Here is a 27,554-nt window from a genome sequence, read left to right as displayed (position 1 = left end):
TCCCTCGATCCGAGTATCTGTCCCTAGATCAGTGTATCTGTCCCTAGATCAGTGTATCTATCCCGAGATCAGAGTATCTATCCCGAGATCAGAGTATCTATCCCTAGATCAGAGTATCTGTCCCGAGATCAGAGTATCTGTCCCTAGATCAGAGTATCTGTCCTTAGATCAGTGTATCTGTCCCTAAATCAGTGTATCTGCCCCTAGATCAGTGTATCTGTCCCGACGTCAGTGTATCTGTCCCTACATCAGTGTATCTGTCCCTACATCAGTGTATCTGTCCCTAGATCAGCGTATCTTCCCTCGATCTGAATATCTGCCCCTAGATCAGAGTTTCTGTCCCTTGATCAATGTAGTTGCTCCTAGATCAGTATATCTGTCCCGCGATCAGAGTATCTGACCCTAGATCAGAGTATCTCCCCCTAGATCTGAGTATCTGTCCCTAGATCAGCGTATCTGCCCCTAGATCAGAGTATCTGTCCCTAGATCAGAGTATCTGTCCCTAGATCAGAGTATCTGCCCGTAGATCAAAGCCTCTGTCCCGAGATCAGATTATCTGCCCCGCGATCCGCGTATCTGCCCCTAGATCAGAGTATCTGCCCCAAGATCAGTTTATCTGTCTCTAGATCAGAGTATATTTCCCTAGATCCGAGTATCTGCCCCGAGATCAGTGTATCTGTCCCTCGATCAGTGTATCTGTCCCTAGATCAGTATATCTGTCTCTAGATCAGAGTATCTCTCCCTAGATCCGAGTATCTGTCCCTAGATCAGTGTATCTGTCCCTAGATCAGTGTATCTATCCCGAGATCAGAGTATCTATCCCGAGATCAGAGTATCTATCCCTAGATCAGAGTATCTGTCCCGAGATCAGAGTATCTGTCCCGAGATCAGAGTATCTGTCCTTAGCTCAGTGTATCTGTCGCTAGATCAGCGTATCTTCCCTCGATCTGAATATCTGCCCCTAGATCAGAGTTTCTGTCCCTTGATCAATGTAGTTGCACCTAGATCAGTGTATCTGTCCCGAGATCAGAGTATCTGACCCTAGATCAGAGTATCTCCCCCTAGATCTGAGTATCTATCCCTAGATCCGCGTATCTACCCCGAGATCAGAGTATCTGTCCCTAGATCAGAGTATCTGTCCCTCGATCAGAGTATCTGCCCGTAGATCAAAGCATCTGTCCCGAGATCAGATTATCTGCCCCAAGATCCGAGTATCTGCTCCTAGATCAGAGTATCTGCCCCTAGATCCGAATATCTGCCCCTAGATCCGAGTATCTGCCCCTAGATCAGAGTATCTGCCCATGGATCAGAGTATCTGCCCCTAGATCAGAGTATCTGCCGCTAGATCAGAGTATCTGCCCCTAGATCAGAGTATCTGCCCTGCGATCCGCATATCTGCCCCTAAATGAGAGCATCTGCCCCTAGATCAGAGTATCTGCCCCTAAATCCGAGTAGCTGCCCCTAGATCAGAGTATCTGCCCCTAGATCAGAGTATCTGCCCCTCGATCAGAGTGTCTGCCCCTAGATCAGAGTATCTGCCCCTAGGTCAGTGTATCTGTCCCTAGATCAGTGTATCTGTCCTCAGATCAGTGTATCTGTCCCTAGATCAGTGTATCTGCTCCTAGATCAGTGTATCTACCCCTCGATTAGTTTATCTGTCCCTAGTTCAGCGTATCTGTCACTAGATCAAGAGTATCTGTCCCGAGATCAGAGTATCTGTCCCCAGATCAGAGAATCTCTCCCTAGATCAGTGTATCTGTCCCTAGATCAGTGTATCTGTCCCCAGATCAGTGTATCTGTCTCTAGATCAGTGTATCTGTCCCTCGATCAGTGTATCTGTCTCTAGATCAGAGTATCTGTACCGAGATCAGAGTATCTGTCCCTAGATCAGTGTTTCTGTCCCTCGATCAGTGTATCTGTCTCTAGATCAGAGTATCTCTCCCTCGATCCGAGTATCTGTCCCTAGATCAGTGTATCTGTCCCTAGATCAGTGTATCTGTCCCTAGATCAGTGTATCTATCCCGAGATCAGAGTATCTATCCCGAGATCAGAGTATCTATCCCTAGATCAGAGTATCTGTCCCGAGATCAGAGCATCTGTCCCTAGATCAGAGTATCTGTCCTTAGATCAGTGTATCTGTCCCTAAATCAGTATAGCTGCCCCTAGATCAGTGTATCTGTCCTTACATCAGTGTATCTGTCCCTACATCAGTGTATCTGTCCCTAGATCAGCGTATCTTCCCTCGATCTGAATATCTGCCCCTAGATCAGAGTTTCTGTCCCTTGATCAATGTAGTTGCTCCTAGATCAGTATATCTGTCCCGCGATCAGAGTATCTGACCCTAGATCAGAGTATCTCCCCCTAGATCTGAGTATCTGTCCCTAGATCAGCGTATCTGCCCCTAGATCAGAGTATCTGTCCCTAGATCAGAGTATCTGTCCCTAGATCAGAGTATCTGCCCGTAGATCAAAGCCTCTGTCCCGAGATCAGATTATCTGCCCCAAGATCCGAGTATCTGCTCCTAGATCAGAGTATCTGCCCCTAGATCCGAATATCTGCCCCTAGATCCGAGTATCTGCTCCTAGATCAGAGTATCTGCCCATGGATCAGAGTACCTGCCCCTAGGTCAGAGTATCTGCCCCTAGATCAGAGTATCTGCCCCTAGATCAGAGTATCTGCCCCGCGATCCGCGTATTTGCCCCTAGATCAGAGTATCTGCCCCTAGATCAGAGTATCTGCCCCTAGATCAGAGTATCTGTCCCTAGATCCGAGTATCTGCCCCTAGATCAGAGTATCTGCCCCTAGATCAGAGTATTTGACCCTAGATCAGTATATCTGCCCGTAGATCAGTATATCTGCCCCTAGATCCGAGTATCTGCCCCTAGATCAGAATATCTGCCCCTCGATCAGAGTGTCTGCCCCTAGATCAGAGTGTCTGCCTCTAGATCAGAGTGTCTGCCCCTAGATCAGAGTATCTATCCCTAGATCCATGTATCTGCCCCAGGTCCGAGTATCTGCCCATAGATCCGATTATCTGCCCCTAGATCCGTGTATCTGCCACAGGTCCGAGCATCAGTCCGTAGATCTAGGGTGATCAAGGCTGTGAACTCAACATCCAGCGATATTCAATATTCAGAAAGGTTAGACAGAAAGGAAAAGGAGGTGGGGTAGCGTTGCTGGTTAAAGTGGAGATTAACGCAATAGTAAGGAAGGACATTAGCTTGGATGATGTGGAATCTGTATGGGTGGAGCTGCGGAATACCAAAGGGCAGAAAACGCTAGTGGGAGTTGTGTACAGACCATCAAACAGTGGTAGTGAGGTTGGGGATGGCATCGAACAAGAAATTAGGGATGCGTGCAATAAAGGTACAGCAGTTATCATGGGTGACTTTTATCTACATATAGATTGGGCTAACCAAACTGATAGCAATGCGGTGGAGGAGGATTTCCTGGAGTGTATTAGGGATGACTTTCTAGACCAATATGTTGAGGAACCAACTAGAGAGCTGGTCATCCTAGACTGGGTGATGTGGAATGAGAGAGGATTAATTAGCAATCTTGTTGTGCGAAGCCCCCTGGGGAAGAGTGACCATAATATGGTCGAATTCTTTATTAAGATGGAGAGTGACAGTGTTAATTCAGAGACTAGGGTCCTGAACTTAAGGAAAGGTAACTTCGATGGTATGAGATGTGAATTGGCTAGGATAGACTGGCAAATGATACTTAAAGGGTTGACAGTGGATAGGCAATGGCAGACCTTTTATAGATTACATGGATGAACTACATCCCTTTCTGGAGTAAGAATAAAAGGGGAAGGTAGCTCACCTGTGGCTAACAAGGGAAATTAAGGATAGTGTTAAATCCAAGGAAGAGGCATATAAATTGGCCAGAAAAAGCAGCAAACCTGAGGACTGGGAGAAATATCGAATTCAGCAGAGGAGGACAAAGGGTCTAATTAGGAGGGGGAAAATAGAGTACAAGAGGAAGCTTGCAGGGAACATAAAAACTGACTGCAAAAGCTTCTATAGATATATGAAGAGAAAAAGATTAGTGAAGACCAACGTAGGTCCCCTGCAGACAGAATCCCTGAAAGTAGCAGGCCAGGTGGATAAGGTGATTAAGAAGGCATACGGAATGCTTGCCTTTTATTGGCCAAGGCATAGAATATAAGAGCAGGGAGGTTATGCTTAAATTGCATAATATTATGGTTAGGCCACAGCTGGAGTACTGCGTGCAGTTCTGGTCGCCATATTATAGGAAGGACATGATTGCACTAGAGAGGGTGCAGAGGAGATTTACCAGGATGCTGCTTGGAATGGGGAATCTTAGTTATGAGGACAGATTGGATAGACTGGGTTTGTTCTCATTGGAACAGAGGAGGGTGAGAGGAGACCTCATTGAGGTGTACAAAATATTGAGGGGTCTGGACATAGTGGATAGTAAGGGTCTATTTCCATTGGTGGAGGGGTCTATTATGAGGGGGCATAGTTTTAAGGTGGTTGGTGGAAGGTTTAGAGGGGATTTGAGGGGAGGCTTCTTTACACAGAGGGTTGTGGGGATCTGGAACTCGCTGCCTGGAAGAGTGGTGGATGCAGAAACCCTCACCACTTTTAAGAGATGGTTGGATGGGCACTTAAAGTGCAGTAACCTGCAGGGTTACGGACCTAGAGCTGGTCATTGGGATTAGACTGGATGACCTTTTGTTGGACGGAGCAGATATAATGGTAAGTACTGCAGGGAATAGAATACGGCCAGGGTGATCTCCTGGACTAGTGTCGATCGCCTGGATGGGTCGGAGAGGAATTTTCCCAGATTTTTTCGCCCTAAATGGGCCTGGGTTTTTATCTGGTTTTTGCCTCTCCCAGGAGATCACATGACTCCGGTTGAGGTGGAGTGTAGAATGTTTCAATGTAAGGGGTGTTGCAGTTGTGTGAGGCGGACTGGTTGGGCTGGGTGCTCTTTGCCTTTCCGTCATTGTTCATAGGTTTATATGTAACCTTCAGGGCTGCTGACCGAGGGCCGTGTGGCTCTTTGTCGGCCGGTGGGACACGATGGGCCGGAATGGCCTCCTCCTGTGTGTAAATTTCTATATTTCTATAGAGTGAGGCGGTAAGTGTCAGTGCCAGCCCAAAACTGCCAGGAAAGTTCGGGTCCTGTCCGTCACCCCTTAGCGACGGTTACCGACCTCTCCGGAGGTGCAAACCAGGCAAATTTATCCCCCAATATATTTTGGACACTGAGCCTGTCTAAATATCCATGAATGATGATGTAGGAAATGCTGTCCAGTCTAATCTCTCCTCTTTTAACCAACAGGAACTGGTGTGCCTATGTCGTTTCACGGGTGGTGTCCTGTGTCATAGAGGATGGTGTCGCAACATACATCAAACCAGAGTATCAGCCCTGTGGGTGGGGCCAGTCACAGTGCCCACACTCAGTGATGTAAGTATTGGGGTGACACTGCCTGTGGACACTGATGTGGGTTTTGGGGGTACCATGCCCACGGACAGTGATGTGGGTTTTGGGGGTACAGTGCCCACAGACAGTGATGTGGGTTTTGGGGGTGCCATGCCCACGGACAGTGATGTGGGTTTTGGAGGTGCCATGCCCACGGACAGTGATGTGGGTTTTGGGGGTACCATGCCCACGGACAGTGATGTGGGTTTTGGGGGTACCATGCCCACGGACAGTGATGTGGGTTTTGGGGGTGCCATGCCCACGGGCAGTGATGTGGGTTTTGGAGGTGCCATGCCCACGGACAGTGATGTGGGTTTTGGGGGTACCATGCCCACGGACAGTGATGTGGGTTTTGGGGGTACCATGCCCACGGACAGTGATGTGGGTTTTGGGGGTGCCATGCCCACGGACAGTGATTTGGGTTTTGGGGGTACGGTGCCCACGGACAGTGATGTGGGTTTTGGGGGTGCCATGCCCACGGACAGTTATGTGGGTTTTGGGGGTACAGTGCCCACGGACAGTAATTTGGGTTTTGGGGGTACAGTGCCCACGGACAGTGATGTGGGTTTTGGGGGTACCATGTCCACGGACAGTGATGTGGGTTTTGGGGGTATAGAGCGCGCAGACAGTGATGTAGGTTTTGGGGGTACAGTACCCACGGACAGTGATGTGGGTTTTGGGGGTACAGTGCACGCGGACTGTGATGTGGGTTTTGGGGGTACACTGCCCGTGGACAGTGATGTGAGTTTTGGGGGTACAGTGCCCACGGACAGTGATGTGGGTTCTGGGGGTGCAGTGATGTAAGTTTTGAGGGCACAGTGCACGCAGACAATGATGTGGGTTTTGGGGGTACACTGCCCATGGACGGTGATGTGGGTTTTAGAGGCGCAGTGATGAGAGTTTTGGGGGCACAATGCTGTGAGTTTGGGGGTACAGTGGCGTGAGATTGGGGAGTACAGTGATGTGAGTTTTGGGGTTACATCGATGACAGTTTGGAGTGCAGTGATGGGTGTTTGGGGGTGCCGTGGTGTGAGTTTTGGGGTACAGTGATGCTTGTTTTGGGGGTCCGGGTATGTGCGTTTTGGGGGTGCAGTGATGTGAGCATGAGGGTGCCGCGATGTGAGCTTTGGGGTGCAGTCCCCACGGACAGTGCTTTGGTTTTTTGGGACACAGTGCCCACGGGCAGTGATGTGGGTTTTGGGAGTGCAGTGCGCGCGGGCAGTGATGTGCGTTTTGGGGGTAACGTGATGTGAGTTTTGGGGTGCAGTGACGTGTGTTTGGGGGTACAGTGATGTGAGTTTTAGGGTACAGTGATGTGAGTTTTGGGGATGCCGTGATTCTGGTTTAGGGGGTACCGTGTCCACAGGCAGAGATGCTAGTTTTGGGGGTACAGTGATGCTTGTTTTGGTGGGGTGCGGTGATGTTGTTTTGGGGGTGCAGTGATGTGAGCTTGGGGGTACAGTGATGTGAGCTTGGGGGTACAGTGATGTGAGGTTTGGGGTGCAGTGCTTCTAGTTTTAGGGATGCAGTGCCCACGGACAGTGATGCTAGTTTGGGGGGGGGGTACAGTGTATGCAGACAGTGATGTGAATTTTGGGGGTGCCATTATGCTAGTTTTGGGGGTACAGAGCCCGTGGGCAGAGATGTGAGTTTTGGGGGTACAGTGATGGAAGTTTTAGAGTGCGGTGATGCTAGTTGTGGGGGTGCAGTACCCACGGACAGTGCTGCTAGTTTTTGGGGTACAGTGCACGTGGACAGTGTTGTGAGTTTTGGGGGTATAGTAATGTGAGTTTGGGAGTACAGTGATGTGAGTTTTGGGGTACAATGATGTGGGTTTGGGGTACAGTGATGTGGGTTTTGGGAGTGCATTGATGCTAGTTTTGGGGGTACAGTGCGCGTGGACAGGGATGTGAGTTTGGGGGTGGTGTGATGTGAGTTTTGGGGGTGCAGTGATGTGAGTTTTGGGGTGCAGTGATGTGAGTTTTGGGGGTGCAGTGATGTGAGTTTGGGGTGCAGTGATGTGCGTTTTGGGGGTGTCGTGATGTGAGTTTGGGGGAGGCAGTGATGTGAGTTTGGGGGTGCAGTGATGCCAGTTTTGGGGTACAGTGAGTGTGGACAGAGATTTGAGTTTTGTGGTGCCTGCGGACAGTGATGTGACTGTTTACTGATATTGAGCTGAGCTTGAACGTGATGGAGACACTGAGTGATGTTAAGTTTGGATTTAGCCCTGGGCTCTTGGGCCAGTTTGTATCCTGACTGCGTCCGTGCTGAAGTTGTCCAATGCTGAAATATATCTCTCGCAGGTATCGTTCTTTCATCAAACCGCGTTACAAGACGGCGTACAAAATGGTTACGGAAATGGAGTGGCGGTGTTGCCACGGTTACTCAGGAGATGACTGTTCAGTGGGTCCGCTGGGCCAGACCGACGTGGGAACTCCGAGACCACGGCAGCCAAGTCCAGCGGGTCCCAGGCCTGGGACAAGACAGCCAGCAGGGTCACCGGCTGAAGGTAGAGTCGTGATACCAGGGTACATCACTGCCCCCACCCCCGGGGTACCCCCCCCTGGGTACACCCCCCCAGGGTACACCCCCTGGGGTACACTCCTCCCGGGGTACCCCCCCCGGGTACACTCCCCCCGGGGTACATCTCCCCCCCCGGGTACACTCCCCCCGGGTTATATCACTGCCCCCGGGTACACCCCCCAGGGTACACTCCCCCCCGGGGGTACACTCCCCCCGGGTACATCTTCCCCCCCGCTGGGTACACCCCCCCAGGGTACATCACTGCCCCCCCGGGGTACATCACTCCCCCTGGGGTACACCCCCCCGGGTACATCACTCCCCCCGGGGTACACCCCCCCGGGTACGTCACTCCCCCCGGGGTACACCCCCCGGGTACACCCCCCCGGGTACGTCACTCCCCACACACCAAGCCATGGGCAGCCAAGCTCCTGTTGTAAGGAGCAGTTTGTGTTTTCACTGGACCAGGGTTCCCATTTCCCCAAACGCTCTTTGTGTGGTTTTGCAGGTCGAACGGACTCTGATAAATCACGTCAGATGGAGGAGAAAGTGCAGAGGCTGAGCCTGGAAATTCACAACCTGCAGGCCACCATTGGTGGGATGAATGCCAGGTTCCAGGATGAGATGCGGAAAGCGATTGAGACGGCACTGAACGGCCACCAGCTGGCCGACGCAGCCTCCCACCCAGAGATGAAGGAGACAATCAATGAGATTCAGAGAAAGCTGCATCAGATTGATGGCCGTGTACAGGAGCACGATGGAGCGATTGACCTGTTAAACACCATCAAACCGGCTGGGGGTCAGTCCGAGGCAGGCCACAGTCTGCCTGATCTGAAGGGAGAGCTTGTGAGGGAGCTGGAGCGCCGGATACAGAGCTCGTGTTTCTCGTGTCGAGCTGACATCGAGCTCCTACGGCAGCAACATGATGAGCATGGGCAGAGGCTTCGAGAGCTGGCCAGAATATTCAACGGCACGGAACAACGCAATCGGCAACTGATGGAAAGCATGCACAGGCACATCAGCGGGATGTCTGGCTCTGGGGCAAATCCCTGCTGTGGCGAAATAGACAGCACCAAGGCAAAGGTGGAGGAGGTGGAGAGGAAGCTGCTGTTTGTCTCTGATGTGGTGAGCGGTTTTAACCGCAGGTTAGACAAGCAGCTTCCGGGATCATCCTCGGACAGCACCCCGTGGGAATTCCAGTTCCAGAAACGATTCCAAGATATTGAACTAAGACTCAACCTGACTGAGAAAAATCTTGACAAGCATCTTGTGTCACATCTGAAGAATCTAAGGCACGAAGTTGGGGACCGGATGCACAGGAATGAGGAGAGACTGAACACCGTGGTTTCGCTTCTGGGTAATGGCACAGCCGTTGATGATTGGCTGCGGGACAGAGTCACTGGGTTAGGCGAGGACGTTGGCAAGTTGAAGGAGATTGTGGGACCAGATGGGGAGTATCTGGGCACTGTCGTATCCAGTGTGTATGAGCTAGAGTCTAAGGTGCAAGTGGCTGTCAATGGTTGTGCTCAAATCTGCAGTGCTCCCCACGTCACTGTGACACACGAAGACCAAAATATCTCCGAGATGGTGGACATTTTAACAGAGCTTGAAAGGAAGGTTGTGGAGAATGAGGTCAATATTCAAAACACTGGCTCACGAGTACACGAACTCACAATGCAAGGCAGTTCATTCAGGAACATGCTGCAACACTTTGGACAGGACGTGAAACAGCTCAGGTCAATAATTCATTCTAATGAGGACCGAATCAACCAAATTAGCTCCAATCTCAGGGACCTGCAGAGCAAACTGCAATCTTCCATTGAGAGAAGTTTCACAGAATGCAACACCATTAAAGCTGACATCCTTGTGGGCAGGAATGAAACTGAGCGAGGAGTTAAGCGGCTGACCGAGCAGTTGGAGGAACTGAAGGAGAGATTCGGTTATTCTGGGAATGACTGTGCCTCCACTTGCTCCACAGTTCAGAAGGAGTTGGACTTGTTAAAAGAGCAGTTCGGAGAACCAACCAAACATTATAAGGACCTGCTGTTCAAAATGGAAACCTTCAACAACACCCTCAATAGGTTTGGAATGTTTGGGGGCACTTTGGGCGTTGACCTTGGCTCAATGCAGGGAGAGCTGAGAGATGTGACATTGACCTTCAATTCAGTCAATAGCACCTTGAAGGCCCTTCAAAACTTTATTAACCAGCAGGGCCACAATACGGACATATTGAACACAACATTCTCCAAAAGTACCGATGGACTGATGACGGACATCAGCAGGATCCAGGAGGAAATGACTGATCACATTGAGGACTCTGGCAATAAGTTCCGCAATTTCCAGAATGAGTTGGACAAGTTCACGAACCACATGGTGGTGGAGATGTACGGCTGCAAGGAATCCAGCGAAGGGCTACAACAGCGAGTCTCCCAACTGGAGAACATCTGCCTCAAGCTCGATTCTGTCTCTCAGAGTCTGGAGAAGATCAAAGTGGGCTTAAATAGACACATTTCCAGCCTGTGGAATTGTCAGCGGGAGTTAAATACCACTCTCCAGGTGCACTCTGGCATGTTGGAAAATATCCAGGACACACAGCTGAGAATCCTCAACCAGCAAATAACAATCCTGAACCAGTCTATGGCTGAGATACACACTGAGCTCAACAACTTCACAAATCAGGAATTTATCGGTGAGTAGCACTGAATAATTACAGAGAAAACCTACACCCTCTGCACTGTCCCATCAAAAACTCCCAGGGCAGGTATAGGGGGTTTGATACAGAGTAAAGCTCTCCGTACACTGTCCCATCAAACACTCCCAGGGCAGGTACAGCACGGGATTAGATACAGAGTAAAGCTCCCTCTGCACTGTCCCATCAAAAACTCCCAGGGCAGGTACAGCACGGGGTTAGATACAGAGTAAAGCTCCCTCTACACTGTCCCATCAAACACTCCCAGGGCAGGTACAGGGGGTTAGATACAGAGTAAAGCTTCCTCTACACTGTCCCATCAAACACTCCCAGGGCAGGTACAGGGGGTTAGATACAGAGTAAAGGTCCCTCTACACTGTCCCATCAAACACTCCCAGGGCAGGTACAGCACGGGGTTAGATACAGAGTAAAGCTCCCTCTACACTGTCCCATCAAACGTTCCCAGGGCAGGTACAGCATGAGGTTAGATACAGAGTAACGCTCCCTCCACACTGTCCCATCAAACACTCCCAGGGTAGGTACAGCACGGTTTTAGAGACAGAGTAAACCACCCTCTACACTGTCCCATCAAACAATCCCAGGGCAGCTACAGGGGGTTAGATACTGAGTAAATCTCCCTTTACACTGTCCCATCAAACATTCCTAGGGCAGGTACAGCACGGGGTTAGATACAGTGTAAAGCTCCCTCCACTCTGTCCCATCAAACACTCCCAGGGCAGGTACAATACGGGTTAGATACAGAGAAAAGCTCCCTCTACACTGTCCCATCAAACACTCCCAGGGCAGGTACAGCATAAGGTTAGAGACAGAGTAAAGCTCCCTCTACACTGTCCCATCAAACACTCCCAGGGCAGGTACAGCATGGGGTTACATACAGAGTAAAGCTCCCTCTACACTGTCCCATCAAACACTCCCATGGTAGGGACAGCAGAGGGTTAGATACAGAGTAAAGCTCCCTCGACACTGTCCCATCAAACACTCCCAGGGCAGGTACAGCATAAGGTGAGAGACAGAGTAAAGCTCCCTCTACACTATCCCATCAAACACTCCCAGGGCATGTACAGCATGGGGTTACATACAGAGTAAAGCTCCCTCTACACTGTCCCATCAAACACTTCGAGGATAGGTACAGCATGGGGTTAGATACAGAGCAAAGCTCTCTCTACAATGCCCCATCAAACACTCCCAGGGCAGGTACAGGCGGTTAGATACAGAGTAAAGCTCCCTCTACAATGTCTCATCAAACACTCCGAGGGCAGGTACAGCGCGGGGTTAGATACAGAGTAAAGTGTCCCATCAAACACTCCCAGGGCAGGTACTATACGGGGTTAGCTACAGAGTAAAGCTCTCTCTACACTGTCCCATCAAACACTCCCAGGGCAGGTACAACACGGGTTAGATACAGAGTAACGCTCCCTCTACACTGCCCCATCAAAAACTCAGGGCAGGTCCAGCATGGAGTTAGATACAGAGTAAAGCTCCCTCTACAATGTCTCATCAAACACTCCCAGGGCAGGTACAGCGCGGGGTTAGATAGAGAGTAAAGTGTCCCATCAAACACTCCCAGGGCAGGTACAGCACGGGGTTAGATACAGAGTAAAGCTCCCTCTACACTGTCCCATCAAACACTCCCAGGGCAGGTACAGGGGGTTAGCTACAGAGTTGGTCGTACTGCAGGGAAAGGGTCCACAGCCAGATAGGGAATGGAAGACCAACAGGAAGAGCAGTGCAAGGAAGGTAGTGCAGGGGTCCCCTGTGGTCATCCCCCTGCAAAACAGATACACTGCTTTGGGTACTGTTGAGGGGGATGACTCATCAGGGGAGGGCAGCAGCAGCCAAGTTCATGGCACCATGGCTGGCTCTGCTGCACAGGAGGGCAGGAAAAAGAGTGGGAGAGCGATAGTGATCGGGGATTCGATGGTGAGGGGAATAGATAGGCGTTTCTGCGGCCGCAACCGAGACTCCAGGATGGTATGTGGCCTCCCTGGTGCAAGGGTCAAGGATGTCTCGGAGCGGGTGCAGGACATTCAGAAAAAAGAGGGAGAACAGCCAGTTGTCGTGGTGCACATTGGTACCAACGACATAGGTAAAAAAAGGGATGAGGTCCTACGAAACGAATTTAAGGAGCTAGGAGCTAAATTAAAAAGTAGGACCTCAAAAGTAGTAATCTCGGGATTGCTACCAGTGCCACGTGATAATCAGAGTAGGAATCGCAGGATAGCGCAGATGAATACGTGGCTTGAACAGTGGTGCAGCAGGGAGGGATTCAAATTCCTGGGGCATTGGAACCGGTTCTGGGGGAGGTGGGACCAGTACAAGCCGGACGGTCTGCACCTGGGCAGGACCGGAACCAATGTCCTAGGGGGAGTGTTTGCTAGTGCTGTTGGGGAGGGGTTAAACTAATATGGCAGGGGGATGGGAACCAATGCAGGGAGACAGAGGGAAACAAAAAGGAGGCAAAAGCAAAAGACAGAAAGGAGATGAGGAAAAGTGGAGGGCAGAGAAACCCAAGGCAAAGAACAAAAAGGGCCACTGTACAGCAAAATTCTAAAAGGACAAAGGGTGTTAAAAAAACAAGCCTGAAGGCTTTGTGTCTTAATGCAAGGAGTATCCGCAATAAGGTGGATGAATTAACTGTGCAAATAGATGTTAACAAATATGATGTGATTGGGATTACAGAGACGTGGCTCCAGGATGATGAGGGCAGGGAACTCAACATCCAGGGGTATTCAACATTCAGGAAGGATAGAATAAAAGGAAAAGGAGGTGGGGTAGCATTGCTGGTTAAGGAGCAAATTAAGGCAATAGTTCGGAAGGGCATTAGCTTGGATGATATGGAATCTATATGGGTAGAGCTGCAGAACACCAAAGGGCAAAAAACGTTAGTGGGAGTTGTGTACAGACCTGGGGAGGGCATCAAACATGAAATTAGGGGTGCGTGCAATAAAGGTGCAGCAGTTATAATGGGTGACTTTAATATGCACATAGATTGGGTTAACCAAACTGGAAGCAATACGGTGGAGGAGGATTTCCTGGAGTGCATAAGGGATGGTTTTTTAGACCAATATGTCGAGGAACCAACTAGAGGGGAGGCCATCTTAGACTGGGTGTTGTGTAATGAGAGAGGATTAATTAGCAATCTCGTTGTGCGAGGCCCCTTGGGGAAGAGTGACCATAATATGGTGGAATTCTGCATTAGGATGGAGAATGAAACAGTTAATTCAGAGACCATGGTCCAGAACTTAAAGAAGGGTAACTTTGAAGGTATGAGGCGTGAATTGGCTAGGATAGATTGGCGAATGATACTGAAGGGGTTGACTGTGGATGGGCAATGGCAGACATTTAGAGACCGCATGGATGAACTACAACAATTGTACATTCCTGTCTGGCGTAAAAATAAAAAAGGGAAGGTGGCTCAATCGTGGCTGTCAAGGGAAATCAGGGATAGCATTAAAGCCAAGGAAGTGGCATGCAAATTGTCCAGAAATAGCAGCAAACCCGGGGACTGGGAGAAATTTAGAACTCAGCAGAGGAGGACAAAGGGTTTGATTAGGGCAGGGAAAATGGAGTACGAGAAGAAGCTTGCAGGGAACATTAAGACGGATTGCAAAAGTTTCTATAGATATGTAAAGAGAAAAAGGTTAGTAAAGACAAACGTAGGTCCCCTGCAGTCAGAATCAGGGGAAGTCATAACGGGGAACAAAGAAATGGCGGACCAATTGAACAAGTACTTTGGTTCAGTATTCACTGAGGAGGACACAAACAATCTTCCGGATATAAAAGGGATCGGAGGGTCTAGTAAGGAGGAGGAACTGAGGGAAATCCTTATTAGTCGGGAAATTGTGTTGGAGAAATTGATGGGATTGAAGGCCGATAAATCCCCAGGGCCTGATGGACTGCATCCCAGAGTACTTAAGGAGGTGGCCTTAGAAATAGTGGATGCATTGACAGTCATTTTCCAACATTCCATTGACTCTGGATCAGTTCCTATGGAGTGGAGGGTAGCCAATGTAACCCCACTTTTTAAAAAAGGAGGGAGAGAGAAAACAGGGAATTATAGACCGGTCAGCCTGACATCGGTAGTGGGTAAAATGATGGAATCAATTATTAAGGATGTCATAGCAGTGCATTTGGAAAGAGGTGACATGATAGGTCCAAGTCAGCATGGATTTGTGAAAGGGAAATCATGCTTGACAAATCTTCTGGAATTTTTTGAGGATGTTTCCAGTCGAGTGGACAAGGGAGAACCAGTTGATGTGGTATATTTGGACTTTCAGAAGGCTTTCGACAAGGTCCCACACAAGAGATTAATGTGCAAAGTTAAAGCACATGGGATTGGGGGTAGTGTGCTGACATGGATTGAGAACTGGTTGTCAGACAGGAAGCAAAGAGTAGGAGTAAATGGGGAGCTTTCACAATGGCAGGCAGTGACTAGTGGGGTACCGCAAGGTTCTGTGCTGGGGCCCCAGCTGTTTACACTGTACATTAATGATTTAGACGAGGGGATTAAATATAGTATCTTCAAATTTGCGGATGACACTAAGTTGGGTGGCAGTGTGAGCTGCGAGGAGGATGCTATGAGGCTGCAGAGTGACTTGGATAGGTTAGGTGAGTGGGCAAATGCATGGCAGATGAAGTATAATGTGGATAAATGTGAGGTTATCCACTTTGGTGGTAAAAACAGAGAGACAGACTATTATCTGAATGGTGACAGATTAGGAAAAGGGGAGGTGCAAAGAGACCTGGGTGTCATGGTACATCAGTCATTGAAGGTTGGCATGCAGGTACAGCCGGCGGTTAAGAAAGCAAATGGCATGTTGGCCTTTATAGCGAGGGGATTTGAGTACATGGGCAGGGAGGTGTTGCTACAATTGTACAGGGCCTTGGTGAGGCCACACCTGGAGTATTGTGTACAGTTTTGGTCTCCTAACCTGAGGAAGGACATTCTTGCTCTTGAGGGAGTGCAGCGAAGGTTCACCAGACTGATTCCCGAGATGGCGGGACTGACCTATCAAGAAAGATTGGATCAACTGGGCTTGTATTCACTGGAGTTCAGAAGAATGAGAGGGGACCTCATAGAAACGTTTAAAATTCTGACGGGGTTAGACAGGTTAGATGCAGGAAGAATGTTCCCAATGTTGGGGAAGTCCAGAACCAGGGGACACAGTCTAAGGATAAGGGGGAAGCCATTTAGGACCGAGATGAGGAGGAATTTCTTCACCCAGAGAGTGGTGAACCTGTGGAATTCTCTACCACAGAAAGTTGTTGAGGCCAATTCACTAAATATATTCAAAAAGGATTAAGATGAAGTCCTTACTACTAGGGGAATCAAGGGGTATGGTGAGAAAGCAGGAATGGGGTACTGAAGTTGCATGTTCAGCCATGAACTCATTGAATGGCGGTGCAGGCTAGAAGGGCCGAATGGCCTACTCCTGCACCTATTTTCTATGTTTCTATGTTTCTAAAGCTCCCTCTACACTGTCCCATCAAACACTCCCAGGGCAGGTACAGCACGGGATTAGATACAGAGTAAAGCTCCCTCTACACTGTCCCATCAAACACTCCCAGGGCAGGTACAGCATGGGGTTTGATACAGAGTAAAGCTCCCTCTGCACTGTCCCATCAAACACTCCCAGGGCAGGTAAAGCACGGGGTTAGATACAGAGTAAAGCTCCCTCTACACTGTTCAAACAAACACTCCCAGGGCAGCTACAGCACGGGTTAGATGCAGAGTAAAGCTCCCTCGACACTGTCCCATCAAACACTCCCAGGGTAGGTATGGCACGGGGTTTCATATACAGTAAAGCTCCCTCTACACTGTCCCATCAAACACTTCTAGCATAGGTACAGCATGGGGTTTGATACAGAGCAAAGCTCTCTCTACACTTCCCCATCAAACACTCCCAGAGCAGGTACAGCACGGGGTTAGATACAGAGTAAAGCTCCCTCTACACTGTCCCATCAAACACTCCCAGGGCAGGTACAGCACGGGGTTAGATACAGAGTAAAGCTCCCTCTACACTGTCCCATCAAACACTCCCAGGGCAGTTACAGCACGGGTTAGAAACAGAGTAAAGCTCCCTCTACACTGTCCCATCAAACACTCCCAGGGCAGTTACAGGACGGGTTAGATACAGAGTAAAGCTCCCTCTACACTGTCCCATCAAACACTCCCAGGGCAGTTACAGCACGGGTTAGATACAGAGTAAAGCTCCCTCTACACTGTCCCATCAAACACTCCCAGAGCAGGTACAGCACGGGTTAGAAACAGTGTAAAGCTCCCTCAACACTGTCCCATCAAACACTCAGGTCAAGTACAGCATGGAGTTAGATACAGAGTCAAGCTCCCTCTACACTGTTCAATCAAACACTCCCAGGACAGCTACAGCACAGGTTAGATACAGAGTAAAGCTCCCTCTACACTGTCCCATCAAACACTCCCAGGGTAGGTATGGCACGGGGTTTGATATACAGTAAAGCTCCCTCTACACTGTCCCATCAAACTCTCCCAGGGCAGGGTACAGCACGTGCTTGATACAGAGTTAAGCTCCCTCTACACTGTCCCATCAAACACTCCTGGGGCAGGTACAGCATGGGGTTACATACAGAGTAAAGCTCCCTCTACACTGTCTCATCAAACACTCCCAGGGCAGGTACAGCACGGGGTTTGATACAGAATAAAGCTCCCTCCACACTGTCCCTGCAAACACTCCCAGGGCAGGGACAGGGGGTTAGATACAGAGTAAAGAACCCTTTACACTGTCCCATGAATCACTCCCAGGGCAGATACAGCACGGGTCAGAAACAGATTAAAGCTCCCTCTGCACTGTCCCATTAAATCTCCCAGGGCAGGTACAGCGCGGGTTAGATACAGAGTAAAGCTCCCTCTACACTGTCCCATCAAACACTCCCAGGGAAGTTACAGCACGGGTTAGAAACAGAGTAAAGCTCCCTCTACACTGTCCCATCAAACACTCCCAGGGCAGGTACAGCACGGGTTAGATCCAGAGTAAAGCTCCCTCTACACTGTCCCATCAAACACTCCCAGGGAAGTTACAGCACGGGTTAGAAACAGAGTAAAGCTCCCTCTACACTGTCCCATCAAACACTCCCAGGGCAGGTACAGCACGGGTTAGATCCAGAGTAAAGCTCCCTCTACACTGTCCCATCAAACACTCCCACGGCAGGTACAGCACGGGTTAGAAACAGAGTAAAGCTCCCTCTACACTGTCCCATCAAACACTCAGGTCAAGTACAGCATGGAGTTAGATGCAGAGTCAAGCTCCCTCTACACTGTCCCATCAAACACTCCCAGGGCAACTACAGCACGGGCTAGATACAGAGTAAAGCTCCCTTAACACTTTTCAATCAAACACTTCCAGGGCAGGTACAGCATGGGGTTACACACAGAGTAAAGCTCCCTCTACACTGTCCCAACAAACACTGCCAGGTTAGGGACAGCACGGGGTTTGATACAGAGTAAAGCTCCCTTTACACTGTCCCATCAAACACTCCCAGGGCAGATACAGCACAGGTTAGATACAGATTAAAGCTCCCTCTACACTGTCCCATTAAAACTCCCAGGGCAGGTACAGCACGGGTTAGATACAGAGTAAAGCTCTCTCTTCAGTTCCCCATCAAACACTCCCAGAGCAGGTACAGGGGGTTAGCTACAGAGGAAAGCTCCCTCTACACAGTCCCATCAAACACTCCCAGGGTAGGTACAGCATGGGGTTAGATACAGAGCAAAGCTCCCTCTACACTGTCCCGTCAAACACTCCCAGGGCAGGTACAGCATGGGGTTACATACAGAGTAAAGCTCTCCCCACACTGTTCAGTCAAACACTCCCAGGGTAGGTACAGCATGGGGTTAGATACAGAGCAAAGCTCCCTCTACACTGTTCAATCAAACACGCCCAGGGCAGGTACAGCACGGGGTTAGATACAGAGTAAAGCTCACTCTACACTGTCCCATCAAACACTCCCAGGCCAGCTACAGCACGGGTTAGATACAGAGTTAAGCTCCCTCTACAGTGTCCGATCAAACACTCCCAGAGCAGGTACAGCATGGGGTTCGAAACAGAGTAAAGCTCCCTCTACATTATTCAATCAAATACTCCCAGGGCAGGAAGAGCACGGGGTTAGATACAGAGTAAAGCTGCCTCTACACTGTCCCATCAAAAACTTCCAGGGCAGGTACAGCACGGGGTTTGATACAGAGTAAAGCTCCCTCTGCACTGTCCCATCAAACACTCCCAGGGCAGGTGCAGCACGGGGTTAGAAAAAAAGTAAAGTTCCCTCTACACTGTCCCATCAAACACTCCCAGGGCAGGTACAGGGGGTTAGATACAGAGTAAAGCTCCCTCTACACTGTCCCATCAAACACTCCTAGGGCAGGTACAGGGGATAGATACAGAGTAAAGCTCCCTCCACACTGCCCCATCAAAAACTCCCAGGCTAGGTACAGCATGGGGTTACATACAGAGTAAATCTCCCTCTACACTGTCCCATCAAACACTCCCAGGGCAGGTACAGCATAAGGTTAGATACAGAGTAAAGCTCCCTCTACACTGTCCCATTAAACACTACCAGGGCAGGTACAGGGGGTTACATACAGAGGAAAGCGGCCTCTACACTGTCCCATCAAACACTCCCAGGGCAGGTACAGCACGGGGTTAGATATAGAGTAAAGCTCCCTCTACACTGTCCCATCAAACACTCCCAGGGCAGGTACAACACGGGTTATATACAGAGTAAAGCTCCTTCTACACTGTCCCATCAAACACTCCCAGGGCAGCTACAGCACCGGTTATATACAGAGTAAAGCTCCCTCTACACAGTCCCATCAAACACTCCCAGGCCAGCTACAGCATAAGGTTAGATACAGAGTAAAGCTCCCTTAACACTTTTCAATCAAACACTCCCAGGGCAGGTACAGCACGGGGTTAGATACAGAGGAAAGCTCCCTCTACACAGTCCCATCAAACACTCCCAGGCCAGCTACAGCACAAGGTTAGATACAGAGTAAACCTCCCTGGACACTGTTCAATCAAACACTCCCAGGGCAGGTACAGCACGGGGTTAGATACAGAGGAAAGCTCCCTCTGCACTGTCCCATCAAACACTCCCAGGGCAGGTACAGGGGGTTTGATACAGAGTAAAGCTCCCTCTACACTGTTCAATCAAACACTCCCAGGGCAGGTACAGCACGGGTTAGATGCAGAGTAAAGCTCCCTCCACACAGTCTCATCAAACACTCCCAGGCCAGCTACAGCACGGGTTAGATACAGAGTAAAGCTCCCTCCACACTGTCCCATCAAACACTCCCAGGGCAGGTACAGGGGGTTAGATACAGAGTAAAGATCCCTCTACACTGCCCCATCAAATGTTCGCAGGGCAGGTACAGGGGGTTAGGTACAGAGTTCAGCTCCCTCTACAGTGTCCGATCAAACATTCCCAGGGCAGGTACAGCATGGGGTTCGAAACAGAGTAAAGCTCCCTCTAAATTATTCAATCAAACACTCCCAGGGCAGGTACAGCACGGGGTTAGATACAGAGTAAAGCTCCCTCTGCACGGTCCCATCAAAAACTTCCAGGGCAGGTACAGCACGGGGTTCGATACAGAGTAAAGCTCCGTCTGCACTGTCCCATCAAACACTCCCAGGGCAGGTACAGCACGGGGTTAGATACAAAGTAAAGTTCCCTCTACACTGTCCCATCAAACACTCCCAGGGCAGGTACAGGGGGTAAGATACAGAGTAAAGCTCCCTCCACACTGCCCCATCAAAAACTCAGGGCAGGTACAGGGTGTCAGATACAGAGTAAAGCTCCCTCTACACTGTCCCATCAAACACTCCCAGGGCAGGTACAGCACGGGGTTTGTGACAGAGTAAAGGTCCCTCTACATTGTCCCATCAAACACTCCCAAGGCAGGTACAGCACGGGGTTAGATATAGAGTAAAGCTCCCTCTACACTGTCCCATCAAACACTCCCAGGGCAGGTACAACACGGGTTAGATACAGAGTAAAGCTCCCTCTACACTGTTCAATCAAAAACTCCCAGGGCAGGTACAGCACGGGGTTAGATACAGAGTAAAGCTCCCTCTACACTGTCCCATCAAACACTCCCAGGGTAGGTACAGCATAAGATTAGATACAGAGTAAAGCTCCCTCTACACTGTCCCATCAAACATTCCCAGGCCAAGTACAGCACGGGGTTTGATACAGAGTAAAGCTCCCTCTACACTGTCCCATCAAACACTCCCAGGGTAGGTACAGCATAAGATTAGATACAGAGTAAAGCTCCCTCTACACAGTCCCATCAAACACTCCCAGGCCAGCTACAGCACGGGTTAGATGCAGAGTAAAGCTCCCTTAACACTTTTCAATCAAACACTCCCAGGGCAGGTACAGCACGGGGTTAGGTACAGAGTAAACCTCCCTGGGCACTGTTCAATCAAACACTCCCAGGGCAGGTACAGCACGGGGTTAGATACAGAGGAAAGCTCCCTCTGCACTGTCCCATCAAACACTCACAGGGCAGGTACAGCACGGGTTAGATACAGAGTAAAGCTCCCTCCACACTGCCCCATCAAAAACTCAGGGCAGGTACAGCATAAGGTTAGATACAGAGTAAAGCTCCCTCTACACTGTCCCATTAAACACTACCAGGGCAGGTACAGGGGGTTAGATACAGAGTAAAGCTCCCTCGACACTGTCCCATCAAACACTCCCAGGGCAGGTACAGCACGGGGTTTGTGACAGAGTAAAGGTCCCTCTACATTGTTCCATCAAACACTCCCAGGGCAGGTACAGCACGGGGTTAGATATAGAGTAAAGCTCCCTCTGCACTGTCCCATCAAACACTCCCAGGGCAGGTACAACACGGGTTAGATACAGAGTAAAGCTCCCTCTACACTGTTCAATCAAAAACTCCCAGGGCAGGTACAGCACGGGGTTAGATACAGAGTAAAGCTCCCTCTACACTGTCCCATCAAACACTCCCAGGGCAGCTACAGCACCGGTTATATACAGAGTAAAGCTCCTTCTACACTGTCCCATCAAACACTCCCAGGGCAGCTACAGCACCGGTTATATACAGAGTAAAGCTCCCTCTACACAGTCCCATCAAACACTCCCAGGCCAGCTACAGCATAAGGTTAGATACAGAGTAAAGCTCCCTTAACACTTTTCAATCAAACACTCCCAGGGCAGGTACAGCACGGGGTTAGATACAGAGGAAAGCTCCCTCTACACAGTCCCATCAAACACTCCCAGGCCAGCTACAGCACAAGGTTAGATACAGAGTAAACCTCCCTGGACACTGTTCAATCAAACACTCCCAGGGCAGGTACAGCACGGGGTTAGATACAGAGGAAAGCTCCCTCTGCACTGTCTCATCAAACACTCCCAGGCCAGCTACAGCACGGGTTAGATACAGAGTAAAGCTCCCTCCACACTGTCCCATCAAACACTCCCAGGGCAGGTACAGGGGGTTTGATACAGAGTAAAGCTCCCTCTACACTGTTCAATCAAACACTCCCAGGGCAGGTATAGCACGGGTTAGATGCAGAGTAAAGCTCCCTCCACACAGTCTCATCAAACACTCCCAGGCCAGCTACAGCACGGGTTAGATACAGAGTAAAGCTCCCTCCACACTGTCCCATCAAACACTCCCAGGGCAGGTACAGGGGGTTAGATACAGAGTAAAGATCCCTCTACACTGCCCCATCAAATGTTCGCAGGGCAGGTACAGGGGGTTAGGTACAGAGTTCAGCTCCCTCTACAGTGTCCGATCAAACATTCCCAGGGCAGGTACAGCATGGGGTTCGAAACAGAGTAAAGCTCCCTCTAAATTATTCAATCAAACACTCCCAGGGCAGGTACAGCACGGGGTTAGATACAGAGTAAAGCTCCCTCTGCACGGTCCCATCAAAAACTTCCAGGGCAGGTACAGCACGGGGTTCGATACAGAGTAAAGCTCCGTCTGCACTGTCTCATCAAACACTCCCAGGGCAGGTACAGCACGGGTTAGATACAGAGTAAAGCTCCCTCCACACTGTCCCATCAAACACTCCCAGGGCAGGTACAGGGGGTTAGATACAGAGTAAAGATCCCTCTACACTGCCCCATCAAATGTTCGCAGGGCAGGTACAGGGGGTTAGGTACAGAGTTCAGCTCCCTCTACAGTGTCCGATCAAACATTCCCAGGGCAGGTACAGCATGGGGTTCGAAACAGAGTAAAGCTCCCTCTAAATTATTCAATCAAACACTCCCAGGGCAGGTACAGCACGGGGTTAGATACAGAGTAAAGCTCCCTCTGCACGGTCCCATCAAAAACTTCCAGGGCAGGTACAGCACGGGGTTCGATACAGAGTAAAGCTCCGTCTGCACTGTCCCATCAAACACTCCCAGGGCAGGTACAGCACGGGGTTAGATACAGAGTAAAGTTCCCTCTACACTGTCCCATCAAATACTCCCAGGGCAGGTACAGGGGGTAAGATACAGAGTAAAGCTCCCTCCACACTGCCCCATCAAAAACTCAGGGCAGGTACAGGGTGTCAGATACAGAGTAAAGCTCCCTCTACACTGTCCCATCAAACACTCCCAGGGCAGGTACAGCACGGGGTTTGTGACAGAGTAAAGGTCCCTCTACATTGTCCCATCAAACACTCCCAAGGCAGGTACAGCACGGGGTTAGATATAGAGTAAAGCTCCCTCTACACTGTCCCATCAAACACTCCCAGGGCAGGTACAACACGGGTTAGATACAGAGTAAAGCTCCCTCTACACTGTTCAATCAAAAACTCCCAGGGCAGGTACAGCACGGGGTTAGATACAGAGTAAAGCTCCCTCTACACTGTCCCATCAAACACTCCCAGGGTAGGTACAGCATAAGATTAGATACAGAGTAAAGCTCCCTCTACACTGTCCCATCAAACATTCCCAGGCCAAGTACAGCACGGGGTTTGATACAGAGTAAAGCTCCCTCTACACTGACCCATCAAACACTCCCAGGGTAGGTACAGCATAAGATTAGATACAGAGTAAAGCTCCCTCTACACAGTCCCATCAAACACTCCCAGGCCAGCTACAGCACGGGTTAGATGCAGAGTAAAGCTCCCTTAACACTTTTCAATCAAACACTCCCAGGGCAGGTACAGCACGGGGTTAGATACAGAGGAAAGCTCCCTCTGCACTGTCCCATCAAACACTCACAGGGCAGGTACAGCACGGGTTAGATACAGAGTACAGCTCCCTCTACACTGTCCCATCAAACACTCCCAGGGCAGGTACAGCACGGGGTCAGATACAGAGTAAAGCTCCCTCTACACTGTCCCATCAAACACTCCCAGGGCAGGTACAGCACGGGTTAGATACAGAGTAAAGCTCCCTTTACACTGTCCCATCAAACACTCCCAGGGCAGATACAGCACGGGGTTAGATACAGAGTAAAGCTCCCTCTGCACTGTCCCATCCAACACTCCCAGGGCAGGAACAGGGGGTTAGATACAGATTAAAGCTCCCTCTACACTGTCCCATTAAAACTCCCAGGGCAGGTACAGCACGGGTTAGATACAGAGTAAAGCTCTCTCTTCAGTTCCCCATCAAACACTCCCAGAGCAGGTACAGGGGGTTAGCTACAGAGGAAAGCTCCCCCTACGTAGTCCCATCAAACACTCCAGGGTAGGTACAGCATGGGGTTACATACAGAGTAAAGCTCTCCCCACACTGTTCAATCAAACACTCCCAGGGTAGGTACAGCACGGGTTAGATACAGAGTAAAGCTCACTCCACACTGTCCCATCAAACACTCGCAGGACAGGTACAGGGGGTTCGATACAGAGTAAAGCTGCCTCTACACTGTCCCATCAAACACTCCCAGGGCAGGTGCAGCATGGGGTTAGATACAGAGTAAAGTTCCCTCTAAACTGTCCCATCAAACACTCCCAGGGCAGGTACAGGGGGTTAGATACAGAGTAAAGCTCCCTCTACACTGTCCCATCAAACACTCCTAGGGCAGGTACAGGGGATAGATACAGAGTAAAGCTCCCTCCACACTGCCCCATCAAAAACTCAGGGCAGGTACAAAACGGGTTAGATACAGAATAAAGCTCCCTCTACACTGTCCCATCAAACACTCCCAGGGCAGGTACAGCATAAGGTTAGATACAGAGTAAAGCTCCCTCTACACTGTCCCATTAAACACTACCAGGGCAGGTACAGGGGGTTAGATACAGAGTTAAGCTCCCTCTACATTATTCAATCAAATACTCCCAGGGCAGGTACAGGGGGTTAGATACAGAGTAAAGCTGCCTCTACACTGTCCCATCAAACACTCCCAGGGCAGGTGCAGCATGGGGTTAGATACAGAGTAAAGTTCCCTCTAAACTGTCCCATCAAACACTCCCAGGGCAGGTACAGGGGGTTAGATACAGAGTAAAGCTCCCTCTACACTGCCCCATCAAACACTCCTAGGGCAGGTACAGGGGATAGATACAGAGTAAAGCTCCCTCCACACTGCCCCATCAAAAACTCAGGGCAGGTACAAAACGGGTTAGATACAGAATAAAGCTCCCTCTACACTGTCCCATCAAACACTCCCAGGGCAGGTACAGCATAAGGTTAGATACAGAGTAAAGCTCCCTCTACACTGTCCCATCAAACACTCCCAGGGCAGGTACAGCATGGGGTTACATACAGAGGAAAGCGGCCTCTACACTGTCCCATCAAACACTCCCAGGGCAGGTACAGCATGGGGTTACATACAGAGGAAAGCGGCCTCTACACTGTCCCATCAAACACTTCGAGGATAGGTACAGCATGGGGTTAGATACAGAGTAAAGCTCCCTCTACACTGTCCCATCAAACACTCCCAGGGCAGGTACAGCACGGGGTTTGTGACAGAGTAAAGGTCCCTCTACATTGTCCCATCAAACACTCCCAGGGTAGGTACAGCATAAGATTAGATACAGAGTAAAGCTCCCTCTACACTGTCCCATCAAACATTCCCAGGCCAAGTACAGCACGGGGTTTGATACAGAGTAAAGCTCCCTCTACACTGTCCCATCAAACACTCCCAGGGTAGGTACAGCATAAGATTAGATACAGAGTAAAGCTCCCTCTACACAGTCCCATCAAACACTCCCAGGCCAGCTACAGCACGGGTTAGATGCAGAGTAAAGCTCCCTTAACACTTTTCAATCAAACACTCCCAGGGCAGGTACAGCACGGGGTTAGGTACAGAGTAAACCTCCCTGGGCACTGTTCAATCAAACACTCCCAGGGCAGGTACAGCACGGGGTTAGATACAGAGGAAAGCTCCCTCTGCACTGTCCCATCAAACACTCACAGGGCAGGTACAGCACGGGGTTAGATACAGAGTAAAGCTCCCTCTGCACTGTCCCATCCAACACTCCCAGGGCAAGAACAGGGGGTTAGATACAGATTAAAGCTCCCTCTACACTGTCCCATTAAAACTCCCAGGGCAGGTACAGGGGGTAAGATACAGAGTAAAGCTCCCTCCACACTGCCCCATCAAAAACTCAGGGCAGGTACAGGGTGTCAGATACAGAGTAAAGCTCCCTCTACACTGTCCCATCAAACACTCCCAGGGCAGGTACAGCACGGGGTTTGTGACAGAGTAAAGGTCCCTCTACATTGTCCCATCAAACACTCCCAAGGCAGGTACAGCACGGGGTTAGATATAGAGTAAAGCTCCCTCTACACTGTCCCATCAAACACTCCCAGGGCAGGTACAACACGGGTTAGATACAGAGTAAAGCTCCCTCTACACTGTTCAATCAAAAACTCCCAGGGCAGGTACAGCACGGGGTTAGATACAGAGTAAAGCTCCCTCTACACTGTCCCATCAAACACTCCCAGGGTAGGTACAGCATAAGATTAGATACAGAGTAAAGCTCCCTCCACTGTCCCATCAAACATTCCCAGGCCAAGTACAGCACGGGGTTTGATACAGAGTAAAGCTCCCTCTACACTGTCCCATCAAACACTCCCAGGGTAGGTACAGCATAAGATTAGATACAGAGTAAAGCTCCCTCTACACAGTCCTATCAAACACTCCCAGGCCAGCTACAGCACGGGTTAGATACAGAGTAAAGCTCCCTCTACACTGTCCCATCAAACACTCCCAGGGCAGGTACAGCACGGGGTTTGATACAGAGTAAAGCTCCCTCCACACTGTCCCATCAAACACTCCCAGGGCAGGTACAGCATGGGGTTAGATACAGTGTAAAGCTCCATCCACACTGTCCCATCAAACACTCCCAGGGCAGGTACAGGGGGTCAGATACAGATTAAATCTCCCTCTACACTGTCCCATCAAACACTCCCAGGGCAGGTACAGGGTGTTAGATACAGAGTAAAGCTCCCTCTACACTGTCCCATCAAACACTCCCAGGGCAGGTACAGCACGGGGTTTGATACAGAGTAAAGCTCCCTCCACACTGTCCCATCAAACACTCCCAGGGCAGGTACAGGGGGTTAGATACAGAGTAAAGCTCCCTCCACACTGTCCCATCAAACACTCCCAGGGCAGGTACAGGGGGTTAGATACAGAGTAAAGCTCCCTCCACACTGTCCCATCAAACACTCCCAGGGCAGGTACAGCACGGGGTTAGATACAGAGTAAAGCTCCCTCGATACTGTCCCATCAAACACTCCCAGGGCAGGTACAGCACGGGGTTAGATACAGAGTAAAGCTCCCTCGACACTGTCCCATCAAACACTCCCAGGGCAGGTACTGCACGCGTTAGATACAGAGTAAAGCTACCTCTAAACTGTCCCATCAAACACTCACAGGGCAGGTACAGCAAGGGGTTAGATACAGAGTAAAGCTCCCTCTACACTG

General features: G+C 50.1%; 1 protein-coding gene across 2 annotated transcripts in view; it reads left to right on the top strand.

The window, feature by feature from the left end:
• The window catches only part of LOC139244109 (EMILIN-1-A-like), a 106,888-nt gene that overhangs the window by 46,290 nt on the left and 33,044 nt on the right, over positions 1 to 27,554 (top strand). For both annotated transcript variants that reach the window (XM_070870981.1, XM_070870979.1), the window contains exons 2-4: positions 5,314 to 5,439; positions 7,758 to 7,963; positions 8,483 to 10,663. In XM_070870981.1, coding sequence (XP_070727082.1) covers positions 5,314 to 5,439; positions 7,758 to 7,963; positions 8,483 to 10,663 — 2,513 coding nt within the window. The remainder of the gene's footprint in view (positions 1 to 5,313; positions 5,440 to 7,757; positions 7,964 to 8,482; positions 10,664 to 27,554) is intronic.

The sequence above is a fragment of the Pristiophorus japonicus genome, unplaced genomic scaffold (assembly GCF_044704955.1).
Source record: "Pristiophorus japonicus isolate sPriJap1 unplaced genomic scaffold, sPriJap1.hap1 HAP1_SCAFFOLD_204, whole genome shotgun sequence".
Taxonomy (NCBI): Eukaryota; Metazoa; Chordata; class Chondrichthyes; family Pristiophoridae; genus Pristiophorus; species Pristiophorus japonicus.
Note: the sequence above shows the minus strand (reverse complement) of the source record. Positions and strands in the feature narration are given on the sequence as shown.